The sequence below is a fragment of the Mobula hypostoma genome, chromosome 3 (genome assembly GCF_963921235.1).
Source record: "Mobula hypostoma chromosome 3, sMobHyp1.1, whole genome shotgun sequence".
NCBI lineage: Eukaryota > Metazoa > Chordata > Chondrichthyes > Myliobatiformes > Myliobatidae > Mobula > Mobula hypostoma.
Window position 1 is genome coordinate 128,938,060 of NC_086099.1, and position 22,344 is coordinate 128,960,403.

Here is a 22,344-nt window from a genome sequence, read left to right on the forward strand (position 1 = left end):
CAAAGGAGCATTGGTCTGTGAATTAGACTGTAGTTTATAATCCTTCTTCCAGTTTATAATCCTTGAGATCATTGGGAGCACAGTGTACTAAGTTAACTCATCATCATATGCACTATTCTGGGAACTAACACCTCCATCCTGCAGTTTTTCGTTCTGAATACAATACACTTTTTCTGTCTTTCTTTCTCTTTTTCTCTTTATTGGTCTCTCTTACCCCATTTCTCTCTCAATTTCCTTCTCTTCCCTCTTACATACACACACACAGAGTTAATTTTCCATGAGTCAGTGCTAAGCATGAAATGATTATCATCACTTACACAGGCCCCTGGGCAATTAGTGCAATTAGAAAATTCATGTCGTCTATGAAGGTGGACAGATCTGGGTAGGGCAGGTCTTTGGGTTCATTCCTCTTGACGGATTCCTCATTGGCATAAACATAGATGACACCATCTTTCATTTTACACACATATCCAAGGTTTTCAGGCAGATTCTTGGGATCAAAGGGATCTTCTCCAGCCTTCACCTGTGGAGTAAACACTGAAATAAAAAGAAAGGAGAGTATCTCAGTAACATACGTACAAATGATCCTTCTCTGGCTGATCGTCACATCAGATTTATTTTACAGACCCTATTCAAACATCTAATCTCCTTAATTTCATCTTCTATTCTAATGACTACCAGACTGATCTTTTCACTCTGTTTCTTTCCCAAGCTATAGCATAGAATTGTATAGAGTAGTCCACCCCCGCCCCCACCGTCACCCACTTTGTCAGGTGCTGCCAGATCTGCTTATTTCTCCCAGCAGTTTTCTTTTCTGCATGTGCAGTTTCTTGTGTCACTATCCACCTCCTTGCATTCTTGATGCTTTGAAATCAAATTTATCCTGCCGTTTGCTATTTTAATGTATTCTTTCCCAGCTATTTGAATTCCTTTCTGTACAGGACAAAATTGGGCAATTATCCATACTGTAGGGAAGATAATAGTACTCTTGACATTAATATTGGGGAAATATTGTCAGAATCAGTTTAATATCACCAGCATATGTTGTGAAATTTTTTGTACAATGCAATAATTATAAAAACTGGAAATTATAGTAAGTACATACACATAATAGCTCAATTAAATAAATTGTGCAGAACAAGTAGTGAGGTAGTGTTCATGGGTTCAATGTTCCATTAGAAATCTGATGGCAGAGAGGAAGAAACTGTTACTAAATTGTTGAGCGTGTGCCTTCAGGTTCCTGTACTAAGATCCAGTTTTTGTTTTCATTCCATCCAGGTAGTTCATGCCTAAGTACATTGAGGTAATCAACAGGAAAATCAGAATGCAGAATAGAGTGCCGTAGCTACAGAGAAAGTGCAGTGCAGATCACAAGTAGAGTGCAAAGGCCACAACAAAGTAGAGTGGGAGTGTCACAATGGCGGGGCATAGGGAGCAAGGGTGGACCCAAATGCAAGACACATCTTGTGAGGTTACTTAGATTTAGTTTATTGTTCGATACCAGGAGAGCAAGGCAGGAGCAGGAATAGCGAACTGGACAGGGACTCAGGACTACGACTAGACTGGGACCAAGGGTCTGGGCTTGGACTCGGAATTGGCTCCCAGAACTAGAGGAGACATGAAGTGGCTAGGGTATGGACTCTGAGCCAGAGACTGGGCAAGGACCCAGTACCTGGGTCTTGCCTCGGGCTCGGACCCCAGAACTAGGCATGGACATGACATGGGCGAGGGAGAGGAGGAACATGGGAACACAGAGCCTCGGTCTCAGGAGAGCAGGTACATGGAACCATGGACACATACACAGAACACAGAGTCGGGACCTCTCCTTGGGGACAGGACACAGGGCCGGGACTCATGACCCTCCGTGGGGCAATGGTAAGACGGCCTGACTTACCCCATGGAGGCGAGGACAAGACAAGACAGAACATGACCCCCCGAGGGGCAACGACAAGATGGCCAGACCTATCCCACGGAGGCGAGGACAGGACAAGGCATGACTCCCCGCGGGGCAACGGCAAGACGGCCTGACTTACCCCACGGAGGCGAGGACAAGACAAGATCAACACGAATGAGCATCAGACAGCACCTATCTAGCTCCGGCGATCGAACTAGACCGAAGTGCAGGCGGGGGCTGCAGATGAGGGCTAGACGCGAGAGGGGCAGAGAAGGGATTCAGACAAGGGGGTAGGACAGGAATCACAGACCGCCAGGGCCAGGACTTGACTCAGAACTGGGAAGCTGCCAGGGCCAGGACTTGACTTAGTGCTTGAATGCTGCCAGGGCCAGGACTTGACTTGGTACTTGAATGCCGCCAGGGCCAGGGCTTGACTTGGAGCCTCCGGGTAGTGGCGAGCTGTCGACTCGGCCCGGGAACAGTAGACAGTGGCTCTTGATTCCCTCTGGCAGGTTAACTGATGGACCCACCTCGGTGACATACTTTGCAGGCTCTCTTTGACGAGGAAACTTGACAGGGTTGCTCCGGTGAGGATGGGCGAATTACCGGCATTCGCTTCGGCAGAGACTAGGCTTGCTCCGGCCATATGACATCGGCACACCGTACCTTTGATGACTTTGCAGACGCTCCCGCCCTGAACGGCTGAAAGCCGGAGACTATAAACTACTGGTTCAGCCGAGTGTTAATTGCCTCTAATCACCAAAGTTGAGGGACATGGGAAAACAGGGAATCAACGGTCCGGATCGTAACATAAACAAGGTAAATTTAAAGGGATCCCGATCCAGACCATGACAGGGAGATTGAATATTCATTACATCTGATGTGAGCACCATCTCAAGCAGTGTCTTCCAAATTACAATCCCTCTCTATGTAAAAACAAATCCTTTTTTGGTACCTTTTTAAAATCCCTTGAACCTATGCCCTCTTGTTTTTGATGCACTTATCAAGGGAAAAAAGCTTCTGACTACCTATACTATTTCTGCCTTTTATTATTTTACATACTTCTATCAAATCAAAGTTCACAGTAAATTTATTATCAAAGTACACGTATTTCACCATATACAACCCAGAGATTTATTTTCCTGTGGGCATACTCAACAAATCCATAACAGAAGCAATGAACTTGGGCGTTCAACCAGCGTGCAAAAGACAACAAACTGTGCAAATGCAAAAAAAAAGGAAATAATAATAATTGATAAATAAACAATAAACACCAGGAACATGAGATGAAGTGAAAGTGAATCCATATGTTCTGGGAATATTTCAATGATGGGGTGAGTTTGTCTCCTTCACCCCTGGGCAAACTAGACCAGTCTATCCAATCTCTCCCCGTAACTAATGTTCTCCAGTGCAGACAACATCCTAGTGAATCTCCTCTGCAATCTCTCCAACACAAAACACACCTCTCCTATAGTGTTGCTACTGGAATTGCATACCGCACTCAAGTGCAAGAATCAATGTTTTGTGACATTGCAACATAACGTGCCAACTGTTATATTCTGAGTCCTGATTCATAAATGTAATCATGCTAAATGCCTTCCTCACCAGCTTATCCACTTGTGTCGCCACCTTCTGGAACTATGGACTTGGGCCCTCAAGTCCCTCTGTTCATCATCATTGCTCAGTGCTCTACCATTTACTGTACATGTCCTATCCTTAAAATTAATCACCGTGCACTTGTTAGGATTAAGTTCCATCTGCCATTGTTCTGCCCGACTTTCTATCTAATCTGTAACCTGCTCTAACCTTAGACAACCTTTCTCATGATCCCATCAATCTGTGAATTTACTAATGACACTTCTCACATGCACATCCAAGTCGTGAATACATATCACAACCAGCGCCAATCCTAGTGGTGCACCACAGGTCACAGATTTCCAATTAGAAAACTATCCCTCCAATACGTAGCTACTGCCTCCTATCAGCAAGCCATATTTGGATCCAGCCAACCAGCTCATCCTGGATCTCACATACTGCCGGAGTAGTCTCCCATCAAAATGTCACTTCAAATTCTGCCGCATTCTGTACCCATGTCTCAGGTTTGTTATTACACAGGTGCTACTTAACGACTGAGCTAAACATTATTAAAAGCCTTAATTCACTTCAGAACTCTTTACCACAATCTAATTATATTGACGAATAACTCCATATTTGCATGTAGGGAAGCACAGACTGATTAGGGATAGTCAGGCTGGCTTTGTGAGGAGTAGCTGGTGTCTCATGAGCCGGACTGGAAGTGGCAAAACAAACTGATGAAGGTAGAGCAGTGGATGTGATGTAAATGGCTTTCAGAAGATGTTTGACAAGGTTTCCCATAGTAGGCGCAGTCAGAAAGTCACGAGGGAACTCTGGCTGCACGGATTCAGAATTGGTTTGACCACAGAAGGCAAAGGGTGAGTAGCAGATGGAGCATTTTCTGCCTGGAGATCAGTGATGAGTGGTGTTCTGCAGGGATCATGTTCTGGAATCTATGCTCTATGTGATTTTTAAAGAGATTTAGATGAGGAAGTGAAATGGTGGGTTAGTAAGTTTATAGATGACACAAAAGTCGATGGTGTGGATAGTGTCAAAAGTTGTTGTAGAATACAATTGATTATCTGCAGAGCCAGGCTGAGAAGAGACAGATGGAGTTCAATCTGGAAAACTGAGAAGTGATACACTTTCGTAAGTTAAACTTGAAGGCAGAGTTCAAGGTTAATGGCAGGATTCTTTGTAGTGTAGTGGAAAAGAAGGATCATGGGGTCGTAGCCATAGATTCCTCTAAGTTGCTGCACACATTGATAGAATAATTAAGAAGGTGTGTGGTGTGTAGGCCTTCATTAGTTAGCAAACTGAGTTCAAGGTCACAATGTAATGTTGCAACTCTTTAGAACTCTGGTAAGAGTGACATTTAGAATATAGTGTTCAATTCTGACCACTTAGGGAGGCTGCAGTGGAGATTTACCAGGAATAGACAACATGTCTTATAAGGATAGGTTGGGCAAGTTAGGGCTTTTCCCTTTGGACCAAAGGAAGATGAGAGATAGAGGTGTACAAGGTAATAAGAGGCATGGATCAGGTGGGCAGCCAGTGGTTTTAATATGAGAGGCCATAATTTAAAGTGATTGTAGAAAAGTATAGGGGGGACGTCAGATGTAGGTTTTTATGTGGAAAGTAGTAAATGCACAGAACGCACTGCCAGGTGTGGTGGTAGAGGCAGAAACATTAGAAACATATGGATGAAAGAAAAATGGAGATCTATGTGGGAGGGAAGGGCTAGGTTGATCTTGAAGTAGATTAAAACATCAGCAAAACATTGTGGGCTAAAGTCCCTGTACTGTACTGTACTGTTCTATGTTATAAGGAACATTTCCTTATTCTTTATTTGCCCTTTTTTAGAAACTGGTAAGCCATCTAACATGAGTCATTTCTTTCCCAGAGTATTGAAACTATGAAACATCCTTATAGAATCACATTATAATCCTTGGGTGACAGGATGGAGATACATCTCTACCAAAGGCACTCTATCCCTCTGCTGGCCTGATGATCACCCTTCAGCAAGGTGTAGAACTTGCTTAACCCCTCAATCAGGGTCACGTGAAGCCATGGGGGCAGGTGGTGGATGGTCGTATGAGCAGCTGGTGCATATCACAAGTTCTGGTTATGCGACCAATGATGCCAGGCACACAATCTCTGAAGAGTATTGATAATGACTGGGGTTGCCTGTCTTGCAAAGACACTGCTCAGAGGAAGGCAATGGCAAACCAATACTGTAGAAAAATTTGCCAAGAACAATCATGGTAATGGAAAGACCATGATCACCCACGTCATACGACACAGCACATAATAATGAATGAATTATAACACCTTCTTCTCCATCCTGCACCTAACCACTTATTTTTGAGGATCCATGGACTATCCCACTATTTTCAGCCTAGGTATGGTCTCACATCCAGGTTTTGTGGTTCAAAACTGCACTAAGAACTGATTCAGGAAATCAAATGGAAAATAATTAGACCCTAGCCTGCAAGCAATGCGAAGTTTGGGATTGATGCTGAGAGAAATAAAGATTGTTAGATCAGACAGTGTAAGGAGTAGGAACTTGAGAGGAGATGTGAGGGAGGCCATTTTCACCCAGAGAGTGGTGAGGACCCGGAGTGCACTGCTAGAGAGAGTGGTGGAAGCAGAGTCACTGGCAGCATAAATAAAGTGTCTTGATTTAGTTAAATCACCCAGCTATGGAGGGCTACAGGACAAGTTCTGGAAGCAGGGATTGCTACAGGTAGGTGCCCAGTAGTCAGTGTGGAAATAGTGGACCTGCTTCCATGCTGCTTGATTCTATGACCCTATGACCCTGTATCTGGACCGTAGTGGTGCAGAGTATGAGATGTGTTCTTACCCTTGGGCAGGTGTCCTTACCTGGGTGCACTTCATCCTCTTCTTTCCACTGCTCATGTTCCATCATTCGCAGGAAGCGCGAAGTGGTACTGAAAAACCTTTGAATGGAGAGCCGCATGTACTTTTCCCGAATTGTCAAAGCTCGGTATAAACCCTTGCATGCGAGCTCAAAGTCGTCCAAGGTTACCTGTTCAACAGGGAGACAATTGAATTCAGAGTGGTCTCAGGGTTCTTATTCTTCCCGAATCTCTCCAGCTATCCTACATCCGACATCACCTTGTCATCCAAAATCAATCTAGTCTAGTTCTTAGTAGGAGCCAGTCACCAACATACCTTGATCATCTCTGCAGAACCTACTTAGATGATACTGCTGAAGAGACTAGTTTTGTTATGCAGACACCAGAGAAGATGGGATAGTTTATCAATGCATAAATGTTATCAAGGAGGCTGACTTCCTACTCTCTCAGCCTTATTCACTAAACTGCCCATCACCTAACTTCCCTTATTGACTGAAATGGCAGATAGTTTGTTTTCCTCCCTTTGAAAATTGTGTCATTCATGCATTCTTCAAAGTACTTTCCCCCTGTCTTTGAAAAATAGATACTGCCAGCCACTAATCTTTCTCAGTCACCTTTTCTCATGCCCACCACTATAGACTAGACAGAAAGAACATAGAACAGTACAGCACAGTACAGGCTCTTTGGCCTACAATTATGCCTACCTTTTAACCTACTCCAAGATCAATCTAACACTTCCTTCCCACATAGCCCTCCAGTTTTCTTTCATCCATGCACTGAAGAGTCTAAGATATACACAGTCAAACATAAGCTAATAAATAAGTATAGTGTTAAGGGATATTGAGTAGCTATGGAAAGGGAAAGAATGAACATTTTGGATCTGTCAGTCTTTATCAAAATATTAATCATACCAAAGACCCTTTGAGACTTACAGGGTATGTGTTATCAATAACCCAATTTGGAATACCAGTCACATGGAAAATTCATATTTGTCTCACTTTTTCTCCCTTAAGCTCCCTTCTAGCTAATTCTGTACAACCAGGAATGTTTCTTCTATCACTAACCTGCTGTGTTCCACAGTCACTCTAAATCATAAAAACCTTTTTTATGCCATGAACCCCTACCATTAACCAAGGGGTCCATCGTCCCCAGGTTGGGAACTCCTGCACTAAATTATTTTATTTCAGATTTCCCATTTCAGTCCATGTCTCTAAAAGGAAAAAAGCTAGGTAGAGTTGGCACTTGGCGCAAAGCTTCATTCAATAGTGTGAAGTTATTCTTACCCCTGACGCATAGTCTCCAGTGATGGCAACTCTCTGGAAATCAGGTACATCTTTGTATGATGGCTCCACTATCTGATTGGTTGAGCCAACCTGTTGCACTTGGGCAATTGGCACTGTCGGTACAATGGCCTTTGCTCTTATCTTCTTCCTAACGTGACAACACAGTCCAGAATCTTTGTTAATTAAAGCAAAGACCACATCTTTGTTTTGAAACAGATCACCAACAATAGCAGAACTTTGAGCCTTCTGGATCAGTTAGTAACTGAACTGTCAGCTATGGTTTTAACTATGAGACCAAGACTGATTAATGCCAAATCCCCAATGAAGGTCATTGTAATTGTGCTTTCTCCATGCTTTCTGTCTCTGTGATTCCATGACTGCCCTAGACAGTGACTCATGGACTATCCACTCTGTTGGAAAGTGCAGGATGGACCTTGGCTGAAGATGGAATTAGGGCTGTCCTGTTATTGAGATTGTGTTCTGTCATGCAAAGAGATTACCAGATGATCAGAGGAAAAGATGTACTTAAAGCCTCTTTGAAAAAATGTGTTATCGTCATTATTTCTAAGGAATCTCTGGCCCCTTTTTAAAGTGAAGAAGGAGTATGTAGGATGTTATTGAGTGCATGTATTATCTAAGTGGTGAAAAAAGCATCCAACCACACAAACTACCACCTACCCACTTCATCACTTGTAGAAGAACCTGATGTTCCCACATGAGCCACTTCAGAAACCACAAACTGAAGTAAGTCAATCTGGATCCTGAGGCACTGAGTAAGGAGAGCCTATGTGACATGAAGAATGATTTGGCGATACTTGTGGAGGTTAATCTGGGGAAGAGATGGTGTGTTTAGTCCAAGCCAAGTGGGTAAGGATAGGGAAAGGGACTTATGTTAACTCTCTATCCAGAGAACTGAGCTGCTGGTTAGTTTTCAGTAAAATACAATGAAATGATCAAAGGGCATAAAAAGCAGACTCAAACACTTAACCTGCAACCACCAAGATAAGGGCACTGTTTTTTGTTACATACAAAGACCTGAGGCATATGGGCAAATTGATGCTCTATCTCCCCACATTTTACAGCTTTCTCTTTGTAGAGCTCTCAGTTCCAGACAGAGTTCTTAAGGACTTCCCAAGTATCCATCTTCACTGTCTAATATATTTTGTTATGTATTAGGAAGAAGGAGACCCACACTCCAAATCTCAATCCATGATAAAAAAACAGATGGAAAGGCAGGAAGGAAACAATCAAATAATATGTCTTTGTCTACCAACATTCTGCTCAATAACTGGATTGGAAGGTAAATGTGTCAGCTATATTTCTTGTTATTTCACTTTTTGGAGCTAATTTAATCCCTTTCTGTGGAGGGAGAAAGATGTAAATGGTTAATAAAATAATTATAAATAAACAAATACAGAAAAATCTAAAATATCAATACAAATTTCCTGCCTGTATTGTTATTTTTCTCTTTATCATCTGATGTTGCACTGTACAACTTTGACTCAGAGGCTATGAGGTTTGATACATCACTCATTGCCCATGAGATCCTTGTACATTCCCCTTCTCTGGTTCTGCAAGCTGTTGTGTCTTGCCCTAATATCAGAAAGATAAAAGCTATCGACTTTCATCTCTGTTACTTGTTCCTCGCCTACTTTTTTTTGTCATTAGTCTGAACCAGACTTTTCATAACTTTGAGTGCTGTGTTTGAGCACCTGATGATATTTCCATCCAACTATCAAGATTGTTCACTTTCACAGGTGTAACATCAACTATTCTGACCCAAGCTGAACTCATCCCCATTGGAAACCATTATCCACACCAGTGTTCATCTGGTCAATTTCTCCTCACCCTGTATAAATGTGGACATCTATCTCCAAAGCTTGGCTTCTAACTCACCTAGTCCTTTACACCCCTTTGCCAACTGAGTTTACAAAGTTCCTAGACTAATAATATTTCAGCTTTAAAACACCAAGCCTAGTTTTTCAAATTATCAATGACCCTCCTAATTTTGGAATTTCCTTCAGTCTTCCAAAATTTCAAGACCTCCACGTTTCACCAGTTTGGCCATATTTGATTTTAATCACTTCACCACTTGCAGCCATACTTCTGGTCCCCAAATTCTTAAGCTCTGGAATTCCCGCTCTAAACTCACATTTTACTCATGAATCCTGAAATTCCTTCTATTGCTCTTTGTCAAAGTCAGTGGGTAGTATTATTGTTAAACCCTTTGAGATATCTTTCTACATTAGAGAGGATAACTGCAAACGTTTGTACATAAATTCAAGATATTTTTGCGATTCAATCTTTGTGCATTGGTACCTCTTCTCAACGGATTCCTTGGACGTTCTGTTAATTAGGCTGTTTTGTATCTCATGTTGTCCAATTGGACAGTCATCCGCCATGCCAAATGGGGAGACCTCATCTTTTTCGTCTTCATCCTTAGCATCATGTGCAAAGACTTTCTCAGCTAAGATCCGTGATTTTTCATCTAATCCTAGAAAGGACAATCACAAAGTAACAGAAATGAGTGATAAAGTTTAATCAAACAGAAAATGTATGAGCAAACATAAAAAAGACAGACTACGAGTTAGATACAGATGTTATATTTGACATATTTTTTGTTATTATGGAGCTGTACTGAAGTAAATTATACTTGGGCAACTTTTAGCAAAAAGAAAAACTATCTTGTAGAGCTGTGAAAAGATACTATTAATATTTTAATAATACATTAGATTCTATTTACTTGGGCCAGTGGTTAATTGGGGTAGCCACTTATTTGGGACAACTCTTAAAGAACAGAAACTAATGAAGAAAATAGCCAGGATTCCCTTTTTGTTTATTTGGGACACAATACCACTTAATTGAGACAGGAGATTATTGCTGAAATTTCTACCTAATGCCAGTTGCATGCACTTGTGTGGCTGTTAAACACTACACCAATCATAGAGCAAACGGTTTTTAAATAATGGCAGTTGTGTGTGTTTGTGTTCAAAAAATGGTGACTATTGTCTCTGATAGTTGTTGAGAAATAATCAGTAAAACAAATTGGAACTGTTTTGCTCACTGATGTTTTAAGTGAGATGCTAAAAATGGGCAGGAGTGAAAATAAAATGATTTCACTTCAACAAATTAGAAACTATGAAGAATCTGAAAGTATTGGCAATCACCTTGAACGTTATAACGTAAAAGAAGATTTGGAGGATGCAGTCATCGAAAGCATCGTATGAAGACATTGTATGAAAGCATTGTATGAAGTACTGTCTGCACTAGGTGTCTGCACTGATTTTGTTCAGTTACAGACAATCAAAAGAACACAGCAGTGTAAACTGGATGAATTCCTCCGTCTTTAACTATTAGGAATTAATACAGTTTTATAGTACTGTAGTAGTGTTGCTAGAGTTCTAATTTGCTCTGTATTTCATTTAAATACATAATTTGTTACTCTGAAAAGTGGTAGTTTTAATTTTTATATGTTTTTAACTACTTCCATGAAACTTCTACTTACAATGTACTAGTCCTATTTAACCAGGATCCGTTGTATATTGAATTCTCCCAAACTGCTTAACACTGAGTTGAAGCTGCTAAGCAGAATTGAAAAGTATGAACACAGAATGTAGAAAATTGCAGCACACTACAGCCCCTTCAGCACATGATGTTGAGCCATTATACATGGTATATATAAAATGAGTATCCCCTTTAAGAATTACCTGTATCATGTGATTGGACTGTTAACCCATTGTTACATTAGTCACTGATGTGAATTGGATGTTGGTCACCATCAGTAGAGGTTTGGTTCAGACAGACATGACAGGGCAGCTGAAGTTGTAGTGAAAACCAAGAAGTTTCCCTCAAACGTCAACTCACACTGGCCAAAGTCTATGCCAGCAATGGTTTAGTGGGAGATAGAAACCAATCATTTATGGAAGTGGGCAGACCAGTGTAGTGATCGGAAGAAATTGCAGAGGCAAATTAATGCCTTGGCTGCTGCCAATCAGAGCTCCAGACTCTCAGAATCTGAATCAAATTTAATATTGTTGGCATACGTCATGAAATTTGTTGTTTTGTGGCAGCAGTACATTGTAGTGCAAAATAAAAAAAACTACAAATTACAATGAGAAATATATATAAAAAATTAAGTAATCAATGCAAAAAGAAAGGTAAAATAATAATGAGGAAGTGTTTATGGGTTCATTGTCCATTCAGAAATCTGATGGTGGAGGGGAAGAAGATATTTCTGAAACATTAAGTGTGTGTCTTCAGGCTCCTACCACCACCCTGATGGTAACAATGAGAAGAGGGCATGTCCTGGTTGATGGGGGTCCTTAATGATGGATGCCGCCTTTTTGAGGTGCTGCTCCATGAAGGTGTCCTGGATGCTGGGGAGGTTAGTGCCCATGATGGAGCTGATTGTGTTTACAACTTTCTGCAGCCTTTTCCGAGACAGTGATGCAACCAGTTAAAATGCTCTCCACAGTACATCTGCAGAAATTTGTGAGAGTCTTTGATGATGTATTAAGTCTCCTCAAGATCCAAATGAAACAAAGCCACTGTTGTGCCTTCCTTGTAATTGTTTCAATATGTTGGGTCCAGGATAGATTTTCAGAGATGTCGACACCAAGGAACTCGAAAATCCTCACCCTTTCCACTTCTGATCCCTTATAGGGAGTGGTGTGTGCTCCATTGACTTCCGCTTCCTGAAGTCCATGATCTTTGGTGTACTGACATTGAGTGTAATGTTATTGCTGCTACACCACTTAACCAGTTGATCTATCTTGCTCCTATATGCCTCCTTGTCATAATGGGAAACTTATAGCAAATTTATAGACACTGTTTGAGTTGTGCCTAACCACACAGTCATGGGTGTAGAGAGAGTACAGCAGTGGGCTAAGCACACATCCTCGAGAAGCATCTGTGTTGAATTCAGTGAGGAGGAGATGTTATTTCCAATCTGCATAAACTGAGGACTCTTGGTGAGGAAGTCAAGGATCCAGTTGTAGAGAGGAGTACAAAGGCCCAAATTTTGGAGTCTTTTGATTAGAACTGAAGGTATGATTGTGTTGAACACTGAGCTGTAATCAATAAACAACAGCCTAACATAGATATCGGTATTATCCAGGTGATCCAAGGATGAGTGAGATTGCATCCGCTGTAGACCTACTGTTGGAATAGGCAAATTGCAGTGGGTCCAGGTCCTTGCTTTGGCAGGAGTTGATTCTAGCCATAAGCGGCCTCTCAAAGCTCTTCATCGCAGGAGATGTGAGTTCCACTGTGTGATTGTCATTGAAGCACCCTACCCTGCTAATCCTGGGCACTGATGTGATTGTCACCCTTCTGAAGCAGATAGGAACCTCCATCTGCAGCAGTTAGAGATTGAAAATGTCCCAGAGCACTTCCGCCAGTTAGTTGGTATGGGTTTTCAGAGCCCTACCAGGTAAACCATCAGCGCCTGATGCCTTGCAAGGGTTCACCTTCTTGAAAGATGTTCTGATGTTGGTTTCTGGATGCTGCAGGGGGTCATATAGTTATGTTTTTAGTCTTCCTTTCAGATTGTGTGCATTAAAGGCATTGAGCTCATTGGGGAGTGAAGCATCACGCGCACTCATGATGTCCGAAGTAATGGCCTGCAAACCCTGACAGAGCTGATGTGCATCCAATTCCTTCTCTAACCTCAATCAGAAATGTTTTCTCATTCATGAGGTACCCTTCCATAAGTTGGACTTCTTGTATAGTTCTGGATCACTGGTCTAGAATGCCACAGATCTAGCCCTCAGCAGACTATGAATCTCTGTATTCATCCACAGCTTTTGATTTGGGTATGTTCTCGAAAGCACACACTCATCCACATTACTCTAAATGAAGTCAGTGACAGTTATGGTATATTTATTCAGACTTGAAAATGAATCCCCTCAATATTGCAAGATAGTTTTTTGCAGCAATACATAGAGGTACCAACTAGAGAAGGGGCAGTGTTGGATCTCCTGTTAGGGAATGAGATAGGGCAGGTGACGGAGGTATGTGTTGGGGAGCACTTCGGGTCTAGTGATCACAATACCATTAGTTTTAATATTAGTTTTGATTAGGCTCTGACAGAAATATTTCAAATGTCATTAGAAACGGGGATGGTGCTGGAGGATTGGCGTATTGCTCATGTGGTTCCATTGTTTAAAAAGGGTTCTAAGAGTAAACCTGGCAATTATCCGCCTGTGAGTTTGACATCAGTGGTGGGTAAATTGATGGAAAGTATTCTTAGAGATGGTATGTATAATTATCTGGATAGTCAGGGTCTGATTAGGAACAGTCAACATGGATTTGTGCGTGGAAGGTCATGTTTGACAAATCTTATTGAATTTTTGATGAGGTTACTAAGAAATTTGATGAGGGTAAAGCAGTGGATGTTGTCTATATGGACTTCAGTAAGACCTTTGACAAGGTTCCACATGGAAGGTTAGTTAAGAAGGTTCAATCGTTAGGCATTAATATTGAAGTAGTAAAATGGATTCAGCAGTGGCTGGATGGGAGACGCCAGAGAGTAGTGGTGGATAACTGTGTGTCAGATTGGAAGATGGTGTGTAGCGGTGTGCCTCAGGGATCTGTACTGGGTCCAATGTTGTTTGTCATATACATTAATGATCTGGATGATGGGGTGGTAAATTGGATTAGTAAGTATGCAGATGATAATAAGTTGCGGATAATGAAGTAGGTTTTCAAAGCTTGCAGACAGATTTAGGCCAGTTAGAAGTGTGGGGCTGAAAGATGGCAGGTGGAGTTTAATGCTGATAAATGTGAGGTGCTACCTTTTGGTAGGACTAATCAAAATAGGACATACGTGGTAAATGGTAGGGCATTGAAGAATGCTGTTGAACAGAGGGATCTAGGAATAATGGTGCATAGTTCCCTGAAGGTGGAATCTCATGTGGATAGGGTGGTGAAGGAAGCTTTTGGTATGCTGGCCTTTATTAATCAGAGCACTGAGTATAGGAGTTGGGATGTAATGTTGAAATTGTATAAAGCATTGGTAAGGCCAAGATTGGAGTACTGTGTACAGTTCTGGTCACCGAACTATAGGAAGGATGTCAATAAAATTGAGAGAGTACGGAGGAGATTTACTAAAATGTTGCCTGGGTTTCATCTTCTAAGTTACAGAGAAAGGTTGAACAAGTTAGGTCTTTATTCTTTGGAGTGTAGAAGGTTGAGGGGGAACTTGATAAAGGTGTTTAAAATTATGAAGGGGATAGATAGAGTTGACGTGGATAGGCTTTTTCCATTGAGAATGGGGGAGATTCAAACAAGAGGACATGAGTTGAGAGTTAAAGGGCAAAAGTTTAGGGGTAACATGAGGGGGAACTTCTTTACGCAGAGAGTGGTGGCTGTGTGGAATGAGCTTCCAGCAGAAGTGGTTGAGGCAGGTTTGATGTTGTCGTTTAAAGTTAAATTGGATAGATATATGGACAGGAAAGGAATGGAGGGTTATGGGCTGAGTGCAGTTCGGTGGGACTAGGTGAGGGTAAGAGCTCAGCACGGACTAGAAGGGCTGAGATGGCCTGTTTCCATGCTGTAATTGTTATATGGTTATATATATTGTCCGGTCCATCTACTCAAAGCAATCCTGAGACCTTTCCTCTGTGTCCCTTGTCCATACCTTCTTGATGCTGTCTAATGGTTCTGCGGTCTTCAGTGTCTGCCTGTACACTGGGAGTAGAAGTACAGCCAGGTGATCGGACTTCCCACAGTGTGGATGTGGGATGAGACGGTAAGCATTTTTGATGGTGATATAACAGTAGTCAAGTGTGTTGGCTCCTCTGGTTCCACAGGTGATAAGTTGGTGTAGTTGTTCAGAAACTTCTTCAAGCTGGCCTAGTTGAAATCTCCCACATTGATAGGGAAAGCATCAATGTGTATGGTTCCATGCTCAGCTCCTCCAATGCCTTCCTGACATTACCCTGAGGCGGAATGTATGCTGCTACCAGGATGATGATGGAAAACTCCCTTAGCAGATGAAATGGATGGCATTTGACAGCTAGATGTTAGGTCAGTTGATCAGGACCAAGACAGAGCTGCCACGTTTGTGCACCACAGTGAGTTAATCATAAATCTCCTCCTTTACCTTTAAGAGACTAAACTATCCTGTCCTTGCAGATAATGGTGAAACCATCAAGCTGCAACATTGCTTCAAAAATGGCAGGGTGAGCCATGTGTCTGTGAAGTAAAGTACATAGCAGTCCCTGATGTTGTTCCACTGTTACAGCAATGCTGGTTCTGAGGCCTTCAATTTTGTTACCCAGAGACTACATTTGCCAGCAGGATAGTTGGGTGTGGAATTCTAAAACCTCAGTTGAACTTGCAAACCACTGTGGCATCCCCGCTTCTGTTTCCTTAAAGTGGAATTGCACTCGCAACCCAAGTCTGCCGTCTGAGGTTCGTCGATTTTTAGTATCAATATATTTTTTAAACATCTTAAAACAATGTTGCTTACTGAAGTACCCATGGCTGTGACTGTGGATTTCAGCTTTCGTAGTCCTAAATGGGAATATTTGATGATCCCCATTGGAGCTAAACACAAAGAGTCACACTTATCAGCGCTGTACTGACATGTAACTGTAGAAATGGGGCTCCCAATCTGGTGTCCATGAACCCTTACTTAATGGTATTGGTCTATGGCATAAAAAATTACTGAGCTGGGGTTCATGGATTCATTGGCCATTCAGCAATCTGATGGTGGAGGGGAAGAAGCTGTTCCTGAAACATTGAGTATGTGTCTTCAGCCTCCTGTACTTCCTCCTTGATGAGAAGAGGGAATGTCCTGGGTAATGGAAGTCCTTAATGATGGATGCCACATTTCTGAGAGATTGCCTTTTGAAAGTGTCCACAATGCTGGGGAGGCTAGTGGCCATGTTGGAGCTGACTGAGTTCACAACTTTCTGCAGCCTTTTCCCATCCTGTGCAGTGGCCCCTCCATAGCAGTTAGTTAGAAAGCTCTCCATGGTACATCTGTAGAAGTTTGCTAGAGTCTTTGGTGACATAACAAGCCTCCTCAAACACCCAATGAAATACAGCTGCTGTCGTGTCTTCTTTATAACTGCATCAATATGTTGGGCCCAGGATAGCTATTCAGAGATGTTGATACTCAGGAACTTGAAACTGCTCAACCTTTCTACTTCTGATCCCTTGATGAGGACTGCTGTGTGTTTGGGCATCTGTTCTCCCCTCCCCAGAGCCAGCATCCCCCTTTCCTCTACCACACAAGAGACAGCTGTAGAGGAAGACATCCAGCATCGATCTTCCTGTAGATCAGAGGGTCCCTATCTGGGGTCCATGGACTCCTTGCTTAATGGTATTAGTCTATAAGCATAAAAAAGGGTGAAACCTCTGCGGTAGATCCTTCAGTCTAATTCTCCATTCTCAACCTCCTCCTGTTGTTTGTCATGTTCGCTCCCCACCCCTGCTTCCCCCCTATTGGTTCATAGACCAAGCTCTCCCATCTCCATCTGCTTCATTTGGCGGTAAGGTCTAGCCTCTCCATCAGCCCGCTCTTCTCGGTCAGTCACTGCTTTCACCCTCTTCCTTCTTCTGTCGGGCAGAGTCTAAGGCATGAAGCAAGGGCACAGTTGGATCTTCAGGAATGGGACACTTGATCAGAACTCCTGGGCGATGCTTCAGGATGGGCTCTGATTATCTTTCTCCCAGTTCAGAGAGACTGTGACATGGCCAAACATTGCAGCTGTAAGATCATTTCTAGTTTGTAAATGTCATGGAATTACCAGTGTGGGCACTTCCCAACAAAGGTACAGAAAAGTTGGAAACGCTCAGGGGATGAAACAACAACTATAAGAGCAGAGTATTTAAGGTGATCAGTCTTTCATTGAAAGGTCATCGACCGGAAACATTCAATCGCTTTCTCTCTCCACATTTTCTGCTGGAAATCTGCAGTACTCTCTGTTTCTGTCACAGATTTACAACATCTGTTTCTTGTTTGCATTTCAATGACATGATTTAATAATCTGCAAATCAGAGGGCAATTTCAGGTTTCAGGATTCAGCTTTTTGTCATGTGCATATAATGAAATGCATCGTTTGCATTGAGAGTGTGCTGGGGAAGCCCACACATTCCAGCACCAAAATAGTATGCCCACACTGCTCACAGCAGGGCACCATAGAACGTCAACAAGTAATAAAACCGATATCAAATACAAACCCCGTCCCTCCCTCCCTCACACCCACACACAAACACACACAGCTCCGGCCTACAGCAGACATGGACTTGAGCCTTCAGACACCACCTCCTACCAGCAAACTCACAGAAACTTGTAGACTCTGGGTTCTGGGTATCGGACTTCCAATCAACCATCGGGACTCAATCCTCGCCATTGGCCCCAGGACCCACCGATCACCAGACACTAGGTCTTGAATTTCAGACTCATCAATGATGGGGTCCTGAACCCGGGCCTTGAATTCTGGTTTCACTGATTCAGGTGGAATCGGATCCTGTTTCTCCTGCAAGCATGGAATTCCGGCTCCACAGCCCAGCAACAACTTGTTGGCCCTGGGGTGGGGGCTACCAGCCCTTGCTCAGTCTGGTCTGCCTGCCCAGCATCCAACTGCAGATATCCCACATCCATGTCACTGGTCTTCAAACACAAAGTGGAAGCTCAGACTCCGACCTAACCTTTAATTCTCTATGTCCCTGCCCTAAAGGATAGCCAGACCCCCGAATCCTCTCTCTATCCCCAAAACCATCCCTACAAACCTAAATGACAACTAAATATGAGCCACAATCTCAACCTTATTCAGGATTTGGCTTGGGAAAAAGAACTTTGTAGCTTGCTTTCAAAAGATTTCGAAACATTTATTAGCAAAATTCAACTACTTTGAAAGGAAGATGGGGGCGGGGGGCAGGCAAGTGTAGCAATAGGAAGAAGAACTTTCTTTGTTAAATCAGCAGCTATGGACATTTTTGTGTACCTGTTGGATTTAGTTTTGCGAAGTACAAGAGCTCAAACGTAGTTCATGGCCGACTGGAACACAAGCAACACAAACCAACGGCAAATACAAACCCTGTTGCTCCCTCCCACCATCAGACATACACTGCTCTGGCTTCCAGCAGACACAGACTTGGGCCTACAGATACCCCCTCCCTCCCCACCCCCCAGCAGACACATAGGGATTTGCAGATTCAGGGTTCTGGGCACTGGGCTTCAATTTCCAGACTTTCAATCGACTCCACGGTCTCCTACCATACCAAACCATGTACACTGAATGACACTATCTCTGCACATCCACCACAGCTTTGAAGAGAACAATCAGAGTGATATCAAGTACGATGCAGCTTTCTATACCTCAAGTAGGGTAATCGCTTAACATGAGAACAAAAGAACATAAGAAATAAGAGCAGGATCTTATTAATTCCGCCATTCAATAAGACCATGGGCACATCTCCACCTACCTGCCTTTTCCCCATAACCCTTAACTCCCCTACTATGCAAAGATCTATCCAACTTTGTCTTAAGTATATTTACTGAGGTAACCTCCACTGCTTCATTGGGCAGAGAATTCCACAGATTCACCACTCTCTAGGAAATATCGTTCCTCCTCACCTCTGTCCTAAATCTACTGCCCCAAAATTTTGAGGCCATGTCCCCTAGTTCTAGTCTCACCTGTCAGTGAAAACAACTTTCCTGTCTTTATCTTATCTATCCTTTTCATATTTTTTTAATGTTTCTAGAAGATCTCCTCTCATTCTTCTGAATTCTAGTGAATACAGTCCCAGGTGACTCAATCTCCTTATAGTCTAACTCCCTCATCTCTGGAATCAACCTGGTGAACCTCCTCTGCACCACCTCCAAAACCAGTATATCCTTCCTCAAGTAAGGAGACCAGAACTGCATGCAGTACTCCAGATGTGGCCTCACCAGTACCCTGTATGGTTACAGTATAACCTCCCTGCTCTTCAATTCAATCCCTTTAGCAATAAAGGCCAACACCCCATTTGCCTTCTTGATAGCCTGCTGCACCTGCAAACCAACCTTTTGTGATTCATGCACAAGCACTCCCAAGTCCCTATGCAGAGCAGCATACTGTAATTTTTTTTAACCATTTTTTCTGCTCTTCCATTTTTCATTCCAAACTGGATGACTTTGTATTTACCAACATTGTGTTCCGTCTGTCAGACCCTTGCCCACTCACTTAACCTATCTATACCTCTCTGCAGACTCTCCATATCTTCTGCAAAATTTGCTTTTCCACTCAATTTAGTGTCACCAACAAACTTAGATACACTACACTCAGTCCCCTCCTCCAGATCATTAATACAGATCATGAACAGTTGTGGGCCCAGCACTGACCCCTGTGGCACACCAAGCACACTGATTGCCAACCAGAGTCACACCCATGTATCCCAACTCTCTGCTTTCCATTAGTTAACCAACCCTCTATCCATGCTAATACATCACCCCCAACTCTATGCATTTTATATTATGGGTACTTCTTTCATGTAGCACCTTATCGAATGTCTTCTGGAAATTCAAGTAAATAACGTCCATCTGTTCCCTCTATCCACTGTGCTTGTAACATCCTTCAAGAACTCCAGTAAATTTCTCAAACAGGACCTGCCTTTGCTGAACCCATGCTGCATCTGCCTGATGGATCCATTTCTTTCCAAATGCTTTGCTATTTCTTCTTTAATGGTAGTTTCAAGCATTTTCCCAGCTAGAGATGTTAAACTAGCTGGCCTATAGTTACCTGCCTTTTGCCTACATCCTTTTTTGGGCGGTGGAGTGACATTTGGCATTTTCCAATCCACCGGAACCTACCCAGAGTCCGGAGAATTTTGGTAAATTATCACCAAAGCCTCTACTATGACGGCCATTTCTTTCAGTACTATGGGATGCATTCCATCAGGACCAGGGGACTTGTCTGTCTTCAGGCCCACAAGTTTGTTTAGCACTGCTTCTTTAGTGATAGCTATTGTATCGAGGTCCTCACCTCCCAGCGTATCCATAACATCTCTCTCTGGCATGTAAGACATGTCCTCCACCGTGAAAACTGACACAAAATAGTCATCCAAAGTCTCTGCCATTTCCTCATTTCCTCATATCAATTCCCCCTTCTCATCTTCCAAGGGACCCATGTTCACTTTAGCCACCCCTTTCCGTTTTATATAATTATAAAAACTTTTACTATACATTTTTATATTTTGTGCTAGCTTATTTTCATCATCTAGCTTCCCTTTCTTTATTGCTTGCTTAGAATGGCGGCTTGAAGTAGAAGTGAATATGTACTTTATTTATTCATACACTTTGTAAATTATTTAGTGATTCTAATAATCTATGGTTAGTGTGAGTGGGAAACCTCCAATCTTCTGTTCACACAGCCACAATGAATCTTGTCTCAGCTCTATAAATAAGCATAAGCATTTAGAATTCTTGGCAGTATCAATTTATGGAAGGGAAACATAAAACTACGGAGTTGTAAATGGGAGCTTTATGAGAACACGTGAACAATTTAACAAAGGTGCAGAAGGGACAATCGGGATTTCAAATTTCCCTTGTCAGCTGAAATCAGAGTCAGAATCAGGTTCAATATCACAAGCATATGTCATGAAATTTGTTGTTATGTGGCAGCAGTACATTGCAATACATAATAATCAAACTGTGTATTAAATAGTCAGTGCAAAAAGAGAAAAGAAGTGGTGGGGTAGTGTTCAAGGGTTCAATGTCCATTCAGAAATTGGATGACAGAGGGGAAGAAGCTGTTTCAGAATCACTGAGTGTGTGCCTTCAGGCTTCTGTACCTTCTCCCTGATGGTAGCAATGTGAAGAGGACATGTTCTGGTTGATGGGGGTCTCTAATGATGGATGCCACTTTTCTGAGGCACTGCTTTATAAAGATGTCCTCGATGCTGGGGAGGCTAGTGCCCATGATGGAGCTGGCTGAGTTGACAGCTTTCTGCAGCTTTGATCCTGCCTAGTGACAAGGCAGCCAATGTCATTAGCTCCACGCGTGGTCAAAGAAGCAGGGAAAGCAGCAAAGAATACTGTAGGCTCGAGATTGCAGATGCTGGAAATCTGGAGCAACGTACAGAATGCAGGTTGAACTCAAGGAGTCAGGTAGCATTAGTGAAGGACAGTCCAAGTTTCAGGTCAAGATCTTTCATCAAGACTGGAAGAAAGAGGGGAGATAACCAGTATAAAATGCTGGGGGGTGGGGGAGTGTGAGAGGTTTGTGGCTAAGGGGTGGAGCAAGAGCTGGTGGATCCAGGCAAGAGGGGATGATTGATAGACAAAGGAGGGAGAGGGAGAATGGGAATGATATAAGAAGCTGTGAGGTGAAAGGTGGAAGTGACAGTGGATTGAAGAAGAAAGAATCTGATAGGATTCAACTGTGGACATTAGAATAAAAGGAAGCAGATGGGGAGGGGAACCGGGGGGAAGAATGTGTGAATGTTGGGCAGATCAAGATGATGGGGGAAGTGATATAGAAGGGACGATTGAGGCCGATGGGACAAGGGAAAGAAAAGGTGGGGGGGGGGGGATAGAGAGAGAGATTAGTGGTAGGTAGAGAAATCGATGTTCATGCTGACAGGTTGGAGACAGTTTGTGGGTGATGAGCAGATTTCGGTGAATCCTGTAATTTCTGTAAAGAATCCAGTAGAACAGGAGTTCCCAGTCTGGGGTCTGTGGACCACTTGGTTAATGGTATGGCTCCATGGCATAAAATGT

General features: G+C 42.7%; 1 protein-coding gene across 2 annotated transcripts in view; it reads right to left on the bottom strand.

Annotated features, from left to right (window-relative positions):
- The window catches only part of ampd1 (adenosine monophosphate deaminase 1 (isoform M)), a 59,611-nt gene that overhangs the window by 34,502 nt on the left and 2,765 nt on the right, over positions 1 to 22,344 (bottom strand). For both annotated transcript variants that reach the window (XM_063042286.1, XM_063042287.1), the window contains exons 2-5: positions 9,951 to 10,125; positions 7,632 to 7,779; positions 6,353 to 6,518; positions 318 to 537 (exon numbers count right to left, since the gene is read on the bottom strand). In XM_063042286.1, the coding sequence (XP_062898356.1) occupies positions 318 to 537; positions 6,353 to 6,518; positions 7,632 to 7,779; positions 9,951 to 10,125 (709 nt within the window). The remainder of the gene's footprint in view (positions 1 to 317; positions 538 to 6,352; positions 6,519 to 7,631; positions 7,780 to 9,950; positions 10,126 to 22,344) is intronic.